This window comes from Coptis chinensis, chromosome 8 (genome assembly GCF_015680905.1).
Source record: "Coptis chinensis isolate HL-2020 chromosome 8, ASM1568090v1, whole genome shotgun sequence".
Classification (NCBI taxonomy): domain Eukaryota; kingdom Viridiplantae; phylum Streptophyta; class Magnoliopsida; order Ranunculales; family Ranunculaceae; genus Coptis; species Coptis chinensis.
In genome coordinates this window covers 86084462-86104449 of record NC_141463.1, presented here as the reverse complement: position 1 = coordinate 86104449, position 19988 = coordinate 86084462, and the positions used below count along the sequence as shown (strand labels likewise).

Genomic DNA, 19988 nt, shown 5'->3' with positions numbered 1-19988 from the left:
ATTATATCCGAACCCGACATACCCAAATCCGAACCCTACCTGAATAAATAAACGGATATGAAAATGCACCCAAACCCAATGTACTCAATAATTAGGTCGGGTCGGATTCGGTCTACCCAACCCGATTCCCTTCCCTAGTCAAAAGCAAGTGTGCCCTTCTAAGTTCTAACCTTCTATGAGGGCATGCATTTTGGTTCTAGCGAGTTTTTCACATTTAAGAGTTTGTTATATGGTCAATTTTTAAAAGTAAACTTGATAGCAACTTTTGAGTGACCACATCAACCCTTCAGTTCACCAATCTGCCTAAATGCACATGCCTTATGTGTTTTGTTAAAATGTTAGTTAGTTGTCCACTTGTCCACCGTATTCCAAAATAATTAGACTAGATAATAATCAAAACTGTAAAAAGTGAAAAACCATCGAAAAAAAATTTTAAGTCAGCTAACACTCTACCACTTTAGGCTTGTAATTTTTGATTTTATTTTGTTTTAGATTGTTATATCACTTATATATAATATATGTCTTATAAATTCACTAAGACGATTAATTTCGATTAATCACTATAAATTCTTAGAACGATTTGCTTCCGATTAGCGCTTACATTGCACGGGTGGTAGGTGAAAATGTGAAATCCACTTGTCAGATAGAAATTCTTGAAAGCCCACCAATAGTATCAATTTCTTTCACCAAAGTTGGTGGACAAAAAATGGGTTGTTGGTCTATGGTGACGTGTACAATCCTGACACCATTGATCAAAAAAAGAGTTGGTGACGATCCCTCACACTTGACTTTCCACTAATTCCCACCCCTATAAAAACACAAACCCACTAATCTCAAAAACTCGCTCTCTCTCATTTCTCTAATTCTCTGTCGGTGTTCGTAAAAGAGAAGAAGATGAAGGTGATAGAGAAAATCCGAGAAGCCGAATTAGAAAACAAGACATTATTCTCGTTCGAATTCTTCCCACCAAAAACAGAAGATGGTGTCGACAATTTATTCGATAAAATGGACCGTATGGTTCAGCACAATCCATCTTTCTGTGACATCACTTGGGGTGCTGGTGGTACTACTGCTGATCTAACTCTAGACATTGCTAATAAAATGCAAAACATGGTATAAACAAATGAAAAATTCCATTTTATTTTTATTTGGTTAGATCTGATGTGACGAGTGTTTTGGTTTTGTGTATAGATCTGTGTGGAGACAATGATGCATTTGACGTGTACGAATATGCCTGTGGAGAAAATAGATCATGCTTTGGATGCTATTAAAGGGAATGGGATTCAGAATGTTTTGGCACTTAGAGGTGATCCTCCTCATGGTCAAGATAAATTTGTTCAGACTGAAGGTGGTTTCGCTTGTGCTTTAGATCTGGTATACCCTTTTCTAGCATATGTTTTAAGTTGTAGAAGTAATTGGAGTTGATTTGAATTTGCATGAGCTGACAGTGTTTGGAGAATTTCAAGTGTAAATTCATAATTATAAGATAGATCAGCTTGACATTTTTTGGGTGTTCTAATCACATAGCGGATGCAATTAATTAGTGGAAACGGTGCTAGCTAACTATGCTCAGTTGGATTTTGAAATGAATTGAATTACGATCTGGGAATTTCACTTTGTCATTCTGTAACATATTTAACAGTTTGTGTCTCGTAAACTTGGTTTTATCAAATTGGCTTTGAGTTTAGATTTGGAAACTACTATTATTGGTTTGAAAGTTACAATTGTCCAATATGATATGATATGATATGATATAATAAGTTACATGATGCATATTAAGTTGTTTGAGCCAATTCACTAAGAATGAGTCGATTCAAATCTTTAAGCGTTTAAGCGAGCTAGGTTTCATACTCATAAACTACTGTCTTGGAATTTTGTTGGACATATAAGTTGTATACTATGCTTCCAGATTTTAATGATAATCTGGTATAATTGTTTGAATTGCGCAGGTGAAGCATATACGAGCCAAGTATGGTGACTACTTTGGCATCACCGTTGCCGGATATCCAGGTTTGTTTCTTAGGGACTAGAATAATAGAAAGTTGAATATCTAAAATATTGATTTATGCTTCTAGAATTCTTATAATGTCTTCATTCCTACTGCAGAGGCACACCCTGAAGTGATTGAAAGTAATGGCGTGGCTACTTTGGAATCATACCACAACGATCTTGCTTATTTGAAAAGAAAGGTTTGAATCAAAACATTGTCTCCGTAAACTTTGTTGTAAAATTCGTCTTACTTTATTTACCAATTTTCTGTGGTAGAAGATACTATTTTCTGTATAATGGATTATGCATTATTTCCACTTTCTACTTTTCTTAGGAAATTTACTATGTTCCAGAACATTTGCATCTCTGTCTACCGTCCTTTCTCATCACTACTATCCACCGGCACTTGAAGATTTAAAAGCTTTTGATATCTTTTTCTTTTATACAAAAGTTTAGTTGTTGTGTGCCAGGATTTATCAGTGATCATAGCAAGGGCTAAAATTCAAACGTATGATGTATTTTAAAAATTATGTGGTGATCTCTCTCTGCTTACAAATTTACTGTTCTCATTACTAGTTCCAGATCATATTTATATAATGCTTGGTTATTCATGGAAAATTTCATAAGTGCAAGTACTAGACCTGTTTTTGTTATCATTTTAGAACTATCCCATCTACTTATTATTAGAACCGCTATCAAACATTCTTTTCACTTCTTTCACAGGTTGATGCTGGAGCTGATGTCATTGTCACTCAACTATTCTATGATACTGATGTGTTTCTGAAGTTTGTCAATGATTGTCGACAAATGGGAATTACTTGCCCCATCGTTCCTGGAATCATGCCAATCAATAACTATAAGGGATTCTTGCGCATGACTGGTTTCTGCAAAACTAGGGTACACTTTCCTCTAACTGTTAACTTCATAGGCAATTTTTGGCTGTTTTTCATCTCCTGGAGGCCAGGATTTTTCTGGTTTAATTGTACCATGTTTGTATATCCTCACTTTTGTACTTGTGAAGAACATATTTATTGTCCCTTTTAGTACTTCCATGCGGTTCCCTTGCTACCACTGTTGCTCAGTCACGTACCATGTTTTGTGGAGCTCATGCATGTTTTAACAGATAACTAAATACTGTTCAGAACTAGTAGAAGAAAGTTATGATAGGCCAGCTAAAGAGAGATCAGATCTGAGTTCTCAGATACTTACTCATGGATGATTTATTGATTTGTACCTACTTAGGGTAGTCTTAGGCCGAGTGATTGTGAGATAATGATTTGAAACATTCTGAAAAAGCTTTTCAGTTTTTTTCCCCTTGAGATAGTCCAAGGTTTAAGTGTTAAACTACTTTTGAAAAAGTAAGTCAAGTGTATGTTGTGGATACTGTTGCTACTTGTTAGTGGGTAATGTTAGCTTAATAGTACTAGTCCCATAATATACGCAATTTTCTTCTTGATCCTCATATCGCAGGTACCACCTGAGATTATGGCAGCCCTGGACTCTATCAAAGATGATGAAGAGGCTGTTAGGAAGTATGGTATTTACCTTGGAACTGAAATGTGCAAAAAGATTTTAGCTCATGGGATCAAAACTCTTCACCTTTACACGCTAAACATGGACAAATCAGCGTTGGCTATATTACAGGTAATTTTACATATAGATGTGTTCTTTTTGAAGTAATATTTTCCTGTCATAGTTTTCTTTGAATTTTACGATTAATTTATGTTTCCAGAATCTTGGGTTAATCGACGAAGCCAAGATTTCAAGAACTCTTCCATGGAGGCGCCCTACAAATATCTTCCGTCTTAAAGAAGATGTCCGGCCAATTTTCTGGTACTTTACAGTTTACTACCTTTTAACTGGAATCCATTCAAATGCTTATTGAAACTTACTGAATTCCTCGAGAGTTGGTGCAAATTTTCAAGGCATTTAACTTTCTCTGGCTGATGATGGCAGGGCTAATCGTCCAAAAAGCTACTTATCAAGGACTATAGGGTGGGATCAGTTCCCGCATGGTCGATGGGGTGATTCTGGTAACCCCTCATATGGTGCATTGACTGATTATCAGGTAATAAATGTTCTAACACATTGAATCTTTAATCAATCAAAAACGAAACACATGGAATCTTTTGGAATCAGAATAGTGATTCTTTAGTATTGTAACATCCTTGATCCCACCTGCTGACCGATTTCTTCACCTGTTGGAGGCTTTAGGCAAGTCACCTGGATAGCCGCCTAGGCCGTATACAAAACAGTGGTCTTTATCACAATGTTGCTAGCTTATCAATCAAAATATAAGAAAGAACTTGGGATGGCTTTTGATATTCTCAGCTTATTTCTTTGGTCCAAGTATTCTTAAATAATTATTTACTGCTCTATGTGTCTCTCAAATACTTATGGGATTTTCTAGCTATAGTCTGTGGATTGTCCATTGGCTTCAAACCTCTTTATCTCTACTTTCGCCATTCTGGCTATTGATTCATCCAGAACAATCCAGTAATGTATTGTAACGTCTGTGACAGTTTATGCGACCACGCTCACGTGACAAGAAACTTAAAGAGGAATGGGCTGTGTCACTGAAATCCGTTGAAGATATTCATGATGTATGATTTTCATTTCCATTTTATAGTATTACTGCGCCTTCCAATTTCTTTAGCTTAAACAATTTCATGAGAAAATATGCCCTCATTTGGTTCTTGATTCATCAGAAATTTATGCAATTGTGCTTGGGAAAACTTAAAAGCAATCCATGGTCAGAGTTAGATGGTCTCCAGCCAGAGACAAAGATCATTAATGAACAATTGGGAAGCATTAATTTGAAGGGTTTTCTGACCATCAACAGCCAGCCATCTGTTAATGCAGCGAAATCTGATTCTCCTTCTGTTGGTGAGTAGTATATTATTTAAGCCATGTACCATCTTATAGCATCATCTTTTGTTGTTACTGAAGAAATGACAAGATGTTTTTTATATCAGATTACCGTCACATTGTCTATTTGGAGTTGTGAACTTTTGATAATTTTTTGTGTTTAAAAAGACATGTTGAAAATCTACGTTTCTTTTTTAGTGCATTTCTTTGGTATCTATGTAAATTTTGTTTAGACGAGACGTCCCTTGCCATCTTTGCTTTTCAGCAACTATGGTGGATGATGCATTCCTTTTTCTTTTTTGTTTTGGGATTCCTCTTGGGGAGCTATTGGATGAAATAACCTGTAGCACTTGAGGATTGTGTTAATATCTACTCTTATGAGAACTAGCATGAGTAGATCATTTCAGTAACTAACATGCATTCTTCACAGGATGGGGTGGACCTGGTGGATATGTTTATCAGAAGGCTTATGTGGAGTTCTTCTGTTCTCAAGGGCAATTAAATGTATTGATTGAGAAAGCCAAGACTTTCCCATCCCTTACTTACATAGCTGTGAACAAAGAAGGGAAATCTATTTCAAATGTTGGACCGAATGATGTGAACGCTGTTACATGGGGAGTATTCCCAGCAAAGGAGATCCTCCAGCCTACCATTGTGGATCCTGCCAGCTTCATAGTGTGGAAGGATGAGGCATTTGAGATCTGGACAAAGGGTTGGGCACGTCTGTATCCAGAGGACGATTCATCAAGGACATTGTTGGAACAGGTAACACCATTTAAAACCTATCATTTCTCCATATATTCAGAACTTTGTAACATCGCCCAGACTCCTGATTCGTTTCAGTTACTCATGTTGCAACACTTTAAGGGGAGGCGGCTTCCCTTTGTAGAAAATCTTAGTAGCAATGCAGAATTTTTCATAGTATGTCCTGCATTCTTAGTTTTGTCATGTAATACATAATCAACTAACATTGTATTCATATCATTACAGGTGCAAAGCAGTTACTACTTGGTGAGCTTGGTTGACAATGATTATATCAAGGGGGACCTCTTTGCCGTTTTCAATGAAGTATGACCTTTTCTCATCCTACTTTTCTGCTATAAAAGTTCCCGTTGCAGCCACCAAGACATTTGTCTCCAGTTTGCATATGATAAGCTGATTGTCACAGAAGCCAAAGTAAGAGTAGTAGTAGGTTGCATCGTGTTGGAAGTGTATTGCTTGCAATTTTATTTTTGATATTTGCATTATATTCTCCCTACTAATGCAAATTGCATCCAAAGGGGCCAAAATTTTCTAATTTATTCGCTTTTAGTTCTTGAATTGTATTAAAAATTCTGTTGTTATGATAGTGAAAGATCCCACTTCCATGTCAGTGAATTCTGTTTTCGACAATGACCACACAAATATACAAATATATCTTCTGAGCCAAGATTAACAAAAATATTCCAGCAAAGAAAAAAAAAAACAAAAGCATGCCAATATGGGTTTATGATACGTTCATCGCCTTTTCTATACAGTTCATCCATAGGACGATAGGATAACTAACATTAACATGTTGACATTGCTGGCTGTGTGTCAGTGAGGAAGTTTACGAATCTTGTCTGGTTGCGTCAACTCGTATTGAAGATTGAACGAGTCTGTTGTGAGAACTGTACTGACTGATGACTGACCAAGCCTAACTTGATTGGTCGAATTCTCTGTGAACTCTTTGTTGGTTGGAAAATTAGAAATATGATATTGATGTATCAGGGAAGTGTTGGTGCCCCATTAAAGGTGAAAACTCAACATAGAGCTAAAAGCAGTAATACAACCACCCGCAAGTCCACAACGCTAAAAAGCATTGAAGAATTCATGTCATGAAAATGATGAAACTACCAATCCCGTGAAACATGTGTGGATGAAAAATTCAGGATCTTTCTCTGTATAATCGTATCGTATAAAAGTTTGTATTTATATAAAGTATCAGGGAATTAAGTACCATACCAAATGCAGCTAAATTATTTATTTTTTCGATAATCAATCAGTTAAATTAGAGTATCTCTAGGTGGTGGAGGCATCACATGCATGTTTGAAGCCGAAATTTGAGGCAAGTATCCGTAAAATTTGACCTACTTTGAGGCAAGTATTCGTAAAATTTGACCAAGTGAAAGCAAATGTTAGTCGCAGATTTGGAGTAGAGTCTACCATGCATTACCACTGTTGCCTCAAGTTGAAACATTGGCAATGGCGCGTGACATTGTTACTGTCGCGTCACATCCACATCCAAAACCGCAAATTTGCTTCCATAGATATGGTTAGACATGTGATATCTCCACATTTGTCTCCATCTAGAGATGGTTTTTCACGAAATTCCGAATGGTAGAGGCAAATATGGTGGTGATCATAGCTAATAATTCGCCGATTAATTCGCGAATTATTCACTTATTATAAGGATTCCCATATAAAACGAACAAGACGGCGAATATTTGAAAGATGCAGTTTAATACGCGAATTTTTTGGGCTGGGCTTATTACTGCCGAATTATAATGTTCGAATTATTGAAATTAAAAAAAATGGGGTTTTTATTGGAAACTGGAAATGGAAACTCTCATATTTTAATACTCGGAAAAACTCAAAAATAAAAGAATCCCTAAATACTTAGATTAAATAATAAGAAAAACATGTGTTTAGTTCTTGAAGGCTTTAAGCCATAGCTAGAAAACATATTCCACCAGTTTTTTGTTTTTGAAGTCATAGCTTTGAAGCTCAAAACTCAAAAACAATCTTGTGGATGTGTTGGTTGTACGTTTTTAATTTTGTTTGTGGTAGTAATAGTAACTAGAACAAAAAAATTTGATATTTGTATTATTTTTTCATTAATAAAATTGTAAAAATAAAAATAAAAACGTTATATACTTATATATCAAAATTTTAAATATAAAATATATAACCAAATTTTAAAGGAATGCATTCGTATTATAATATCCGTTTAAAACACATATATCGTATTTTTGCTTGTTTTATTGACCAAATATTTAAAAATATTACTGTTAAATATTTTGAATCTTATGCGAATAATTTCCGTATCGAACTTTTGCCGTCCACGAATTTACGGGCGGTGATACCTCACCCTAAAGATACTCTTATGTGTCATCTTTAATACTAGCAGTTCCCATTCACATTTCTTTTCCTCTCTTTTATTTTCGCTACCAAGACCAAAACTGTCTGTGTCCACTCGCTCCACTAGTCCACTACTCCACTGGCCCATAATCATTTTTCCAACGCTCCAAGGACTGCATATACCGTATGCAAAAAACAAAACACAAAATAATTCTAGGTCCTCAAATAAAAGGACTCTATGACATAAGCGGGCAAACCAAATTTAATAATAATTGAGTTTTCTACAGAAGCGCCCATACACACCCACGAACACTGACACTACCAATCAATCCTCTCTTCTCTCCCCTCGAACCTTCTAGAAGGTAATATATACATCCTTTTTCTTTTTTCCTTAATATTTTAATTCCATTTTAACACAAACGTGTCCTTTAAAACAAGTATACTTGACAACCTTTTCATTTTATTCAACATATTATTATAAGTCAGTGCTTGTGTTTCTTTTGTGTTTACAGTTGATGATTAGAAAGATGGTGATGGAAAGCTTTACTGGGCAGAGTGTCTGGTGTGTTCTGTGTGGCATCTTTATGTGCATCATGGTAAGTTACTGTTACCCACTTGTTTTTTTTTACTAGCTATATAAGTTTTTATGAATCAACTAATTGAGGCCCTAGCTAGTGAATTGTTTTTTATACTGATTTAAGAGGGGGAAGGAAAGAATGTAGAATATAATACTTAAAAATGACTCATTTTCTACAATGTGGGGAGGGAACATGTTTACCTCGATTTCGTATTATACATAGTTTTGATGACAATGATATTTTTATACTTGGAGAAGATAGAGTACTTATGGCATCCACAAATATATTGATATTTACTATACCTGCTGTAAAAGGAGAGAGGTGTTCTAGGCCCAAGGACAAGGCAGTTGTCACTTTAGATATCTGTTAGAATGATTTGTTTTTTGGGTTGTATATCGTGTTTCTTAAGATATTGAATTGTTGTTCTTGAAGGTTTACAGACTCACAGAGTTATATAGTCGCTTGTTCTTAAATGTTTATGCCAAGCTAACGGAAAGGGAAAAAATGGAATGGAACAATCGGTAATGTTACCATTTTATTTTAAATGGCGACTTTCCAGATTGTGTTGTACTATGTTTACTGTAACCTTTGTATTTTGTGTCATCAGGGGTATATCTACAGTTCATGCAATTGCTGTTGCAGTTGGTTCCTTCTATTTTCTGGTGTTGTCTGATCTTTTTGGTGAAGGTTCTCATAATCAATCAATTCTGGAAAGATTGTCCCCCCAATCTGACACCTTGTTTGGGGTATGTTATTAAAACACTGAGAAGTTTCATAACCAAATACATCTATATGTATGATATAATCATCTCGTCTCATGCACATTTTGAAGGTGGTATATAAGGAAAACTCACCTGATTCCTGATTTTTACGATAAATGGAGTTTGCATAAAGCTCTCTCTCTCTCTCTTTCACACACACACACACACACACACACACACACTCTTATGTAAGGATGTGTGTATCTTTTCATGTATGCTTATATACATAATGAATCTAGGATAGTTGTTTCTTAATAGGTCTCATAATGTTCCAAAATTAGCTACGTTTGAGACTTAGCTGGTATTTCGTGGTAGGTAGTAAAATGAACACTTAGTTTGTGAATTCACTTTGTTGATTATAACACTTTGCTTGATAGACAGTGCATTAAGTTATACTTTGTAGTCGTTGCCACTTTCAAGCTATGCACACATGATGAGACAACTGTACTAATGAGAATTTCTGAACCATTTGAAAATGTTTCTGGTTTGTATGTTTCGAAAGCAGAAACACGAGTGCTTGAGAATTCTAATTTCCAATGTTCCAATTCTTCTTGTATCTTATCTACATGCTTCAGTTTTCATCAAAAGATGTTGGAGCTTTGATAAAATAATCTGATTCTCTTCATGCAGATATCAATTGGTTATTTTGTCTCTGACTTGGGAATGATCCTTTGGTATTTTCCAGAATTAGGTGGTCTGGAGTATGTAAGTATTCCGTCTTTCTCTCTTGCAATACCCGAATATGGATTGAGATTGATATCCCTATTTTACAACTCCTCAGCCCACAATCAAGTCATAAGATTTCTGAATTTTGCCTCATTTGAACTGCATAATGTAATCTTGAGATTTATCAAGCACTGTCCGAGTACTTATGTTTGTAAGTTTTTGGGCTGGTTGGCATATATTACTTAGTGCTAATTCAAAGTTGGCTAATTTGGCTTGTACTAGTTAATATGTGAGTTTTTTGTATGCTGGGCTGAGCAATTCATATGGCCTCTAATTTAGGTACTACATCACGCGCTCTCCATGTTTTCAATACTTCTCTCACTCATAAGTGGCCAAGGACAATTCTACATACTAATAGTTCTCTTTTCAGAGAGCACAACTCCCTTTGTGAATCTAAGATGGTCAGTGTTCAACTTGACATACTTATACTACCACATCGGTTACAGTCAATGTTGACTTAGTTACTTCATGCATGTGCAGGTACTTGGATGTTGCTAAACAGAAGAGTTCCAAGCTTTATATCTGCAATGGCGTTGCGCTGTTTCTTGGTTGGCTGGTATGTTTAAGACCTCTGGTTCTCTGATGCATCTTTTGAAATGTGTTTTAGTATAAAATCTTGTGGCTTAGGCTGTCTGTCAATAAGCTTTTCAAGTTCCAAGTGTACAAAACACGTATGTGTTTATGTTATACTTGTTTTGTGGAAATGTACTATATGACTATATGTTTAAAGGAGAATTCAGTTCCTCATATAATTATTTTAGTCCGGTATACTTTTAATTATTAGCATCGCTTGAAGTATTTACATGTATATAAGTTATTTAATTTGTTTTCGTGTTTGTAATAACAAGTTCTTGATTCTCAGAAGAATCGGGTTCGGGACTCTATTGGAAAACCTAGCAAATGTTTGCCAATTGACGAGTTCCAAGTGATTAACGAGTCTCCTACGTGGGCATTGTTCGTCAATTTGGCGACTGTTTATTTTTTCTTTGTGTGTATATGAAAATGTGTTCTGGTCTTATATGTCGTTGTCCACACTATTCATTTTACTTCACCGTCTGTTCAAATTTCACTACCTCAGGTTGCAAGGATCATTCTGTTCATCTATTTTTTCATCCACATGTATCTCCATTTCGATGAGGTAAGTTTTGCTTTTTAATTAATTTTCTTTATCATGTTTAAGTGTCTGTTATGAGAATCAGCGATTCAACCTGTAGCTGTGGTTTTACCATGAAACTTCCATACTGGAAACACTTGTACTTGGAATGTACGAAAGTTGGAGAATCATGTGATTCAGATCTAGGATATGATCACTTTAATGCTATCAGTAAAACATTCAAATATACTCACACCATGTAGTTACTTGGTGCGGCCTGCGGGCTATTATTCACACTGTTTTGACTACTCAGCGTGAGACTCCACGGGTATCAGTTTGGTACTCATTTGCATTGATGAATATGATCTTGCTGAAGATCATCCTCGCGGAAAGTTGTCTCTTTTTGACACATCCTACCAATAAGTGGCTCTAGATTATAATCCCTCATCTGTTTTATTGAAACTTTCAAAAAAAATGAAAATGAAAAATCGTTTTGCTTGTAGTGGGGATTATGATCTTCAGTGTGAGGTGGCAATTTCGGCAAGTATCAGTCTGAATCATCATATAGCTATCTGAGTGCTCCTTTTATTTGATGATCACACCCACAGATGATTTTGGATTCCTGTTTTGTTGATTCTGTGCATATTGAGTTTCAGGTCAAAAAGATATTTCCACTGGGTTTCTACAGCTTGCTAACAGTGGCTCCCATATTAGCAGTTATGAATGTCTTTTGGTTTTGGAAGATTGCCAGAGGCATGATGAAGACCCTATCTAAAGCGAAACATGTTCAGTAAAAACTAAATTCGTTTCTCGGTTCTTTAGTGTTTTGAATTGTATGTATACTTCAGTGGTAGAGATAGATTCAATGTTGGAAGGTGGCTTTCTATAGTGCCCTCAGAATGTACATTTGTAGTTTTTGGAATTATTCAGATGCAAATAAGCTTCTTTCCAGCTTTTCATGTCTATGTGCGTGTAAATTTTACGATTTAGCTAGAGTTTGGCAACATTTGTGTCTGCTGCTGTTTGCTGAGAAAATTTTCAGATCAATGCATTAATTGGCATCAGGTTAATCAATTTTTTCTAGATATTACCATATCTGTGTATCTTTAGGCTATAGCTCGTAAATGTGTCTTCAATGGGACCTCAATTCCACAAATTGGGCTACTATCGCTGGATGAATGTAAAATTGTTCTCTAGTTGGGCTTTGACAGAATTGAAGAAACGCTCGCACATTGTCGCGCAGTGTAACCATGTTGGACCACGCCTTGCCAAGCCAATTTCGACAGAATCAAGGTGGCTCCACATATGCTTTTGCCTCTGTTAGATAATTCTGATGATCCCATGCAGATGCAGCGATTAAGAGGGTTCAACAATTTCATTAATTAAACCATACTTCATTGGAAGAAACTAGATATAACTAATGAATCTATAACTAGCTCTGGGACCAAGCATGCTGGTAGTGAACAACGAAATTAGACACTCATTTAGGGTTGGTCATTGAGCTACTTGTGTCGAGTACTAGGGTGCTTAAGTTCGGTTCGTGTATCTCTCGTCAAGTTCAAATTTTGTTTGAGCTTTATTTCGTACTCAAACTCGACTCATCGAGTATTCGAGTAGCTCAATGAGTCTAGATTTCTATTCTTCTATACTACAAATTTGAATTCAATTATAGACTCTAGAGTTTGATTTGACTTGTATTATATATAGGCTCGAGTTCAACCACAAATTGGAGATAATTAAACACAAATACACTCTAAATTTTACCTCAAAACCAAAATAACTTGCTAAACTCACCTAAATAAAATACTAAAATGCAACTATAATTCACTAATACCACAATGACCACTATCAAACAACTATTTCAAAGTGTGCATATTATAAATACAATCAATATGTGTTGAGTAATTATAATCCAACACACTAATATAAATAATTATCCCAAATAAGCTGTGAATAGCTCGTGAGCGTCTTGAGTTTTAAAATGTGTTCAAACTATATTCATATTATTGAATGAGCGAGTTTGAGTCGAGCCTTCGACGAGTTACTCGCGTCCAGCTCGACTCCATAACCAGCCCTCCACTCATTTCAAGATATGGCTCAAAGCTCGAATGTATCTCAATGTCGGCAATATATATATAAAATCAACTGTTGAAACGAATGCTTGGGCATTGAACAAAGGTCATTATCCTTTGGATAGTTGGATCACTTGGATAAGGTTAGAAAGCAACAGTTAGTATCAAATGAGAAAAGGAACCGACCCAACACGTACATTACCGCGCATTCTGCCATTCTCTGTCTCTCATTCTCTCCCTACGCGGAAAATGAGTTTGGTGAGAGAGAGTAAACCACCCAGTCAACACTGCTACAATATTAAATCCTCATTAAAGAAAAAAAGAAATCCAATTCTGCTTGGATTTTACCTACCACTCACAGTCCCACACTCCATCAAGTGCCACCAACATTTCCTTGAAGTTACCTTCTCCACTTAAACTTAAAAGAGTTGCAACGTGCAACCTTCACTATACAATTTGCTTGGCATAACATTTTTAACAAGAAGATACATGAAAAAACTCCAAAAAGATATGCACACCTAAACACCTAATACTCACCTGGTTGTCTCTACTGCACATAGTTTATAGAATTACTGACAACATTACACAATGCCCGGCCTTACACGTGTTTGTCTCATGTCATATATAGTTACATATATATATATACATATATATAATCAGTTCCCCTGTCCTCCAACTTGCAATCTACATACTGTTGGTACAGTAAAAATAGAAATATCTCGACATTATTTTCAATTCCTTTGAAAACCGAAATATTCTATGGAAACTCCGAGAACTCTGCCTTGGTCGACAGTCCACATGATACCAGTTTGCATTGGGGATGCACGGTGCAACTCCTTAAAAAACCGTTGTGTCTCGTAGTTTGTCGTTTGTCAGTTTGTCCATCACTATCAATAGAGCATATAAAAAAAAGTTTTTTTTTTAACTCACCACTTGTCCACTCGTCTTTGGCTGTTGTAATTTTAAGTCAAATCGTTCGCTCTAAAAAAAAACGTTCGACCTTAAATATAAACTCTTCTTTTCCCTTCTTTCTCTCCGAATCTTAAAAACACAAAACTTGTTACATTGTTTTAAGGTAAATCTAATCTACAAACAGACAACAAGATGTTCAGATCCTCGGGATTCGTGTTATTAAAAAGAAGCTTATCATCATTTCTACACAAAAACAATAACCAACGGTTAGGATTATTGCACAGCACTTTCCGTTTCCGTCCACCTTCTTTCTTCTCCACTTCACAAGAAAGTAATGGGAGAGAAGAGATATCGTTTTCTGAAGCAAAGAGGCTAATGAGGTTGGTGAATGTGGAAGCATTGAAGAAGAAGTTGGGTATGGAAGGAGATGAATTCATTGGTTATTCTGACCTCCTTAAAGCTTGTGAATCAATGGGTGTTGCTAGATCTCATGATGAGGCTACTGCTTTCGCTCGTGTTCTTGATGAAGCTGGTGTCATTCTTTTGTTTAGAGACAAAGTCTATCTGCATCCTGATAAGGTATATTATATTATATTATGTTTTATTTAAGAAAAGTAAGGGACAATTGGGTGGGTAAGTAGGGTCTCAATGTTTGATTTGGTTCAATTGTTGACTTGTGATGATATTGGGCACCACATAAGGAGGTTTACCTATATGATTATGATTGATGATTAATGATTGGTTCTTGTGTACTTGTGTGTCGTTGATTTGGGGAATTAGTGAGGGGTGTTATAGGTAATTGATATTGATAATGGGGTACTGCCAAAGAAGCTCAGCAGACACAAATCTGCCCATGATAATGATACATGCAACTGCTATTCAGCAACACCACATATGGCTCCCCACATAGTTGCCAATTTGCCCAACTGTACGTTATTGATCTTTCGGCTAGCCTGAATGTTTAAGGTTAAATCACCTGACTTTATTGAATATTAGAATCTGACAATATTGTTATAATTGGAGGAGTGTATAGTACATACTGTTTGAAGAATTTTGATCAGTAAGTTTATTAATGAGCTCCGACATACTGACGCCATGTGGCTTGTTAACAACTGAGAAGTAACTTCGGCATGTTTTAGGTTTGTTATAGCTATAGACTATGCTACCCAAATGAGTAACACGGCACACTCACATGTATTTTTAAATTTAACATGGTAATGTGAAGGATTCAAATGAATCTTAACTTCTGGTTACTGTGTTTATCCCATGTTTATTAAGTTCGCTACTCTGCCCTCCAGACCTCTCTGTTTCTCCACCATGCGCATTTTATGTAATCTCAGAACATTAGCACAGAAGAAGCTTCTCGATCAAAGTCAAAGATAAACTGCATCTTTGCACCTTTCTAAAAAAAAGAAAAGGAAAACGTAACCTTGCATTTGGTTTGTGTTGTGTTATTCCTCTTATACATGGTTTATACCCCTTTCCTTCTCGTCAAAGACAATCATGAATTTCTGTTGTTAAGACCGTCTACCTTGATGGAATGAATATTTTCACCTCATTGTTTAATTCAAGGATATTAAATGTTCATTATTTATCAGTGGTGGAGTGTATGTCATTTTGGCATCAATCTTCAAAATCTTTACAGATTGTCGTGGCATGTATAGACTTGGATTAATGAGGAAAATTAACTTTATATCTGATTAATGCTCGCTCCTAAATTTGTTATTTGGCTATTCGTAATAAAGCCGAGGCTGTTTAATGGCCAATCTATATTCGAGCGTTAGAAATATTAGGTCGATGCATTTGTTTAGTTTGTACCTAGCAAGCTATCCGGACAGCTGCATAGTCATAGTTGATTTATGTCTTCACATCTTAATTTTTCCACCTGATAGTCTCCCTTTGTTATTGGGACTTAGTTCTGAACTGTGATGCACTTAGTGTGGAGCATACTTGAGGTCTTATCTTTCATTTGAAGGTCTCTGGTTCACCCTTTAACTTGTATGGAGGACATAGTTTTACACAAATGACCACTTTCTTGCAAGTTATAGCATCATACCGAGGAACTTAAGTCAGCTGACCTGATCCTTTTCCCATTTTCTATTCTATATAAGTTATGTCTTCAGTCTATGCATCATTTTCTATGTCACTAGTCTTTTGCCATGATTCTCTGATGTTGTCTTGCTTGTATTTCAATATTTTGTTTTTGTGTGTTCAATAGGTGGTTGATTTGGTCAGAAAAGCAGTACCGCTTGCACTAACGCCTGATGATGATCCAAGGAAGGATGAACTCAAGATGCTTCAGCAAAAGAAAGAAGAACTTGATACACTGGCCCATAAGCAAGTGCGTCGCATACTGTGGGCAGGGCTGGGTTTTTCTATTGTACAGGTCGGCCTCTTCTTCCGTCTAACTTTCTGGGAGTTCTCATGGGATGTTATGGAGCCCATTGCATTTTTCGCCACCACCACTGGCCTCGTTGTTGGATATGCATACTTCTTGTTCACCTCCAGGGATCCCACCTACCAAGACCTAATGAAAAGGCTCTTCCTGTCAAGGCAGAGGAAGTTGTTCAAGGCACAAAACTTCGACTTTGATCGATTGAAGGAGCTGCAGAAACATTGCAAGTCACCCTTGGATGCTACTCTATATCCCAAACGAATTGAAGATGCAATACACTATTAGTCGTCGCTACCTTTGGAATCCACCATTTACTGACTAAAAATGTAGCTTCCCTAGCCCTCTCATTGAAGTGTTTGAGATGGCTCTTTAAGCCATATTACATTCCTTGGGCATAGTTTTACAGCATCAGAAATTTGACACATCTTCCACTGAAGGTGAACTGCCCAAAAATACACTAGGAACCCAAAATTTTGAGAACCACAACATAATTACTGATGGTCTTTGGATGTCTATTGCAATTGTGAATTGTTGTATTTCAGTGCATACTGACAAGTATATTATTGTAATCCTTTTGATAGGCGGCTTACAAATAACAGTTAATGTGGATGAATACTACCTTATTTTCTGCAGTATTTCTGGACTATTCTTAGGATCTAATTTAGCCCAACCAATCAATTGATGTTGGGCTTAGGCTGCCATCTTTTTAAACTTCCGCTAGCCCTAATTTCAGGCAGAAATCTTCCCAGCAATGGCTACTGCTACTGTACTACAGTACCAACTATCATTTCCAATCCCACTTACATTTATGGCCTTCTCTCTACTTCGTCTTCTTCCATGTTTTTGCTATTCAAAAGAGTTTTTTCTACTTCATATACCCTAGGGAACAGCACTAGTACAGTTTTGTTTAACTGAACTCCACTTCAACTCGCTTATTTAGTGCCTGCTATCAAAGAAATTCGTGAGGGTGAGGTTGTTGATTGCGGCTGTGGTACAATAAACTTTGTCACCTTGTCATTTACTCCTGATTTTAGATATCAAGGATTTATTTTTTGACACCAAGCAAGAAAGAAAATTTACGTTGTTTCATGCGTTCATAAACGCGTTGGCTCTGGTGCTGAAATTGATGAAGAGACCAAATATAAGCCAGGTGTTACATGTGTGGTCGGAGATTTTTGTAATCTTTCATTGATCACTCTTGTTAACCCGGATCAACGACTTGATAACATGTTCACTTATCATAACCTTTCTGAACGTAATTTAGAGTGGAACTCTGATCATTGGCTTATTCATGTAAAGCGACCTCAACTTTTTGGTGATGAGGACGACGACGAAGAAATCTTGGATTGTTATTGTGAAATGGTAAGGTTTCTGGTCAGCGTTGGTATATTTATTCACGTAAATACATGCCTAAGATTTATATTACTTGGTGTAAGACGCCGTTTGCTTTCGGCATTGAAATTGATGAGGAGACCTCAAGTAAACTTAAAACGTTCTAGATGTGCTTCCAGACTATGCATATGAAGTCAACGACACGTATAGTGGACTCATGGTTATTTCAACCCCTAAGTCTCGAGCTTTTTAAGAGTTACTACTCTCAAAATGACGAAGAATTTAAACATTTTCAAGGTAAGCCAGCCAGGACTGAGTACATACTGTGACATAAATCTGTCTGCTGCTGTATAAGATGGTTATACTAATTGACTTTAGCTGCGGAAGGGGTTTTGAAATTTTGGTTTATGGATCGCTTGTTATATAGTATCTTTATAGATGGGATGCTCATACTATACGAGCTGTTTCATGTAGAAATCGTTGAAGAAGTACAAATGAATTTACTTTAGCAAGGCCATTATTTTTTGTGTAAGCGAGGGACACCAAAGTAAGATATTGCTGTAGAACACCTAGCTTCCGTGAGAAAGGGAACACATTTAGAGCAGGGGCTTGCGCACAAGTATTAGTAAGAAGGAAATTATCTCTAATTTAGCAAAGTCATTCTCATCATAGGGCACCAAAGTCCTCTTCGCTCCTCTCAAGCAGAACTTCTCCAGCTTTCCTTTACTTCTTTACATGATCAAGGATCTTCATCTTGTCATTTTTGTCCATCACTCCATCCCCACCCAGGGCAGCGGGGAAGATGCATTTAAATTCTCCCAATTAATTTGTCATTTGATTCCATTATGCAGCGATTTCAAATTTCATCGTACAGTCTAGCAACAATAAGGCTTGCGACATTATTTGCCGAATCATCTAATTCAAAGTTAACACAATGCGAAGTTTGCTACCGAGACAATAAATGATGGGGTTGTAATCATGGAAGCTAATGAATTTCTTCAATGGCCCCCTCCTGTATCTATTTGATGCTTTCTTCGGTATAGAGTACAGAGAAGTTACTTTTATTTTTGTTCTTTTATTCACTTCGCAATGAACAGGTTGGGGGTAGTCCTTCCAAGTAGTCATGCATGACTGCATGGCAAGTTGATATGTTTGACTACATGTCAACCCAAACAACGTTAAAAGCTTTCACTCCGTCTCCACCATTGGAGTTATTGTCTGCTCTTGTTTCCTCTGTTCGTCAAGTTCGTGTGATTCGTCTTAAGTATGATTTAAAACGTAAAGTATGTCGATTTGATATTAATTTAATTTTCTTTCTATATACAATGTCATTATGCATGCCACAGTTAATAAAATACATACTACCACTGGGAAATCATGAGTAATCAGTTTCACTAAATTATGGTACTAAACTATATAAGAAGTGAATTTTCTTGTGTTCAGAGATGATTATGGCTTTGAACTCGATCTCCTGTATAATCGATATCTCTAACGGGTCGTAGTCTCTTTCTAGTTATTTTAGTGTTCTAGAGCATTATTTTAAAAGGCGTTTGTGCTTATGCCTTACGCCTCACATCATGGGCTGGTCAAACGCCTCGCCCGACGCTTTCGTGTTTTAAAACATTGTTCTAGAGAACCCTCCTGTGTCAAAGAGGATCTGTAGTGCTGTTGCAAGATTTTATGCTAGTGAATACAGGTAGAGGTTTGCCTAACTTCAAGATTTGTTTAGAAAGTTAGGCGGTCAACCAAAGCCATCCATTATAATTCTTCGAAGATCAAAGAAAAGGGGCAGGAAAGAAACAGTACGTGCTAGGATGATTTTCGAAAGAGAGTACTACAGTAGTGATGTTGCAGTTTCTATGAGTGGCTGCTAATACCTGCTCGCACTGGTTGAGCACACCAGTCACCACTATATCATTAGAACTTAGAGTCATACATTTTCTTATAACACAGCCATTTGGTCAGATCAAATGAACAAAAAGTTATGACTTGATTCAATTAACCAGCACCCTGTGCGCAGATTAGCTGCAGAACAGTTTCGCTGACAATACTCCCATCACAATCGCACTAGACAAACGTGGATATACCTTGTCATTTGCCATGTTAGAAGAGGCAAGTGATCAAGTCACATGTTGAAGATTTGAGAGTTCACATAAGTTCGTT

The 19988-nt window shown here is 36.5% G+C and overlaps 3 protein-coding genes and 1 long non-coding RNA gene across 4 annotated transcripts; 3 read left to right on the top strand and 1 right to left on the bottom strand.

The window, feature by feature from the left end:
* The first annotated feature begins 780 nt into the window (after positions 1-780).
* On the top strand, positions 781-6229 carry LOC147483840 (methylenetetrahydrofolate reductase (NADH) 1-like). Its single transcript, XM_086581306.1, has 12 exons — positions 781-1113; positions 1192-1374; positions 1950-2010; positions 2107-2189; positions 2713-2886; positions 3460-3633; positions 3722-3822; positions 3946-4057; positions 4512-4592; positions 4698-4875; positions 5288-5622; positions 5848-6229. The coding sequence occupies exons 1-12, from the start codon at positions 895-897 to the stop codon at positions 5929-5931; spliced, it is 1785 nt and encodes a 594-aa protein (XP_086437432.1). The 5' UTR covers positions 781-894; the 3' UTR covers positions 5932-6229.
* A 1795-nt stretch (positions 6230-8024) lies between these two features.
* LOC147483839 (TRAM, LAG1 and CLN8 (TLC) lipid-sensing domain containing protein) lies at positions 8025-12188 on the top strand. Its single transcript, XM_086581307.1, has 9 exons — positions 8025-8318; positions 8469-8552; positions 8967-9055; positions 9142-9280; positions 9926-10000; positions 10301-10422; positions 10502-10577; positions 11100-11159; positions 11771-12188. Exons 2-9 carry the CDS (start codon positions 8472-8474, stop codon positions 11906-11908), a joined length of 780 nt encoding a protein of 259 aa, XP_086437433.1. The 5' UTR covers positions 8025-8318; positions 8469-8471; the 3' UTR covers positions 11909-12188.
* A 1952-nt stretch (positions 12189-14140) lies between these two features.
* Positions 14141-17128, top strand: LOC147483837 (calcium uniporter protein 1, mitochondrial-like). Its single transcript, XM_086578329.1, has 2 exons — positions 14141-14677; positions 16317-17128. Exons 1-2 carry the CDS (start codon positions 14291-14293, stop codon positions 16776-16778), a joined length of 849 nt encoding a protein of 282 aa, XP_086434455.1. The 5' UTR covers positions 14141-14290; the 3' UTR covers positions 16779-17128.
* LOC147483838 (uncharacterized) lies at positions 14224-16310 on the bottom strand. Its single transcript, XR_015205322.1, has 2 exons — positions 15653-16310; positions 14224-15585 (listed from the first exon to the last, which is right to left on the bottom strand). It is a non-coding gene; the product is annotated as an uncharacterized LOC147483838 (long non-coding RNA).
* Positions 17129-19988: the final 2860 nt, after the last annotated feature.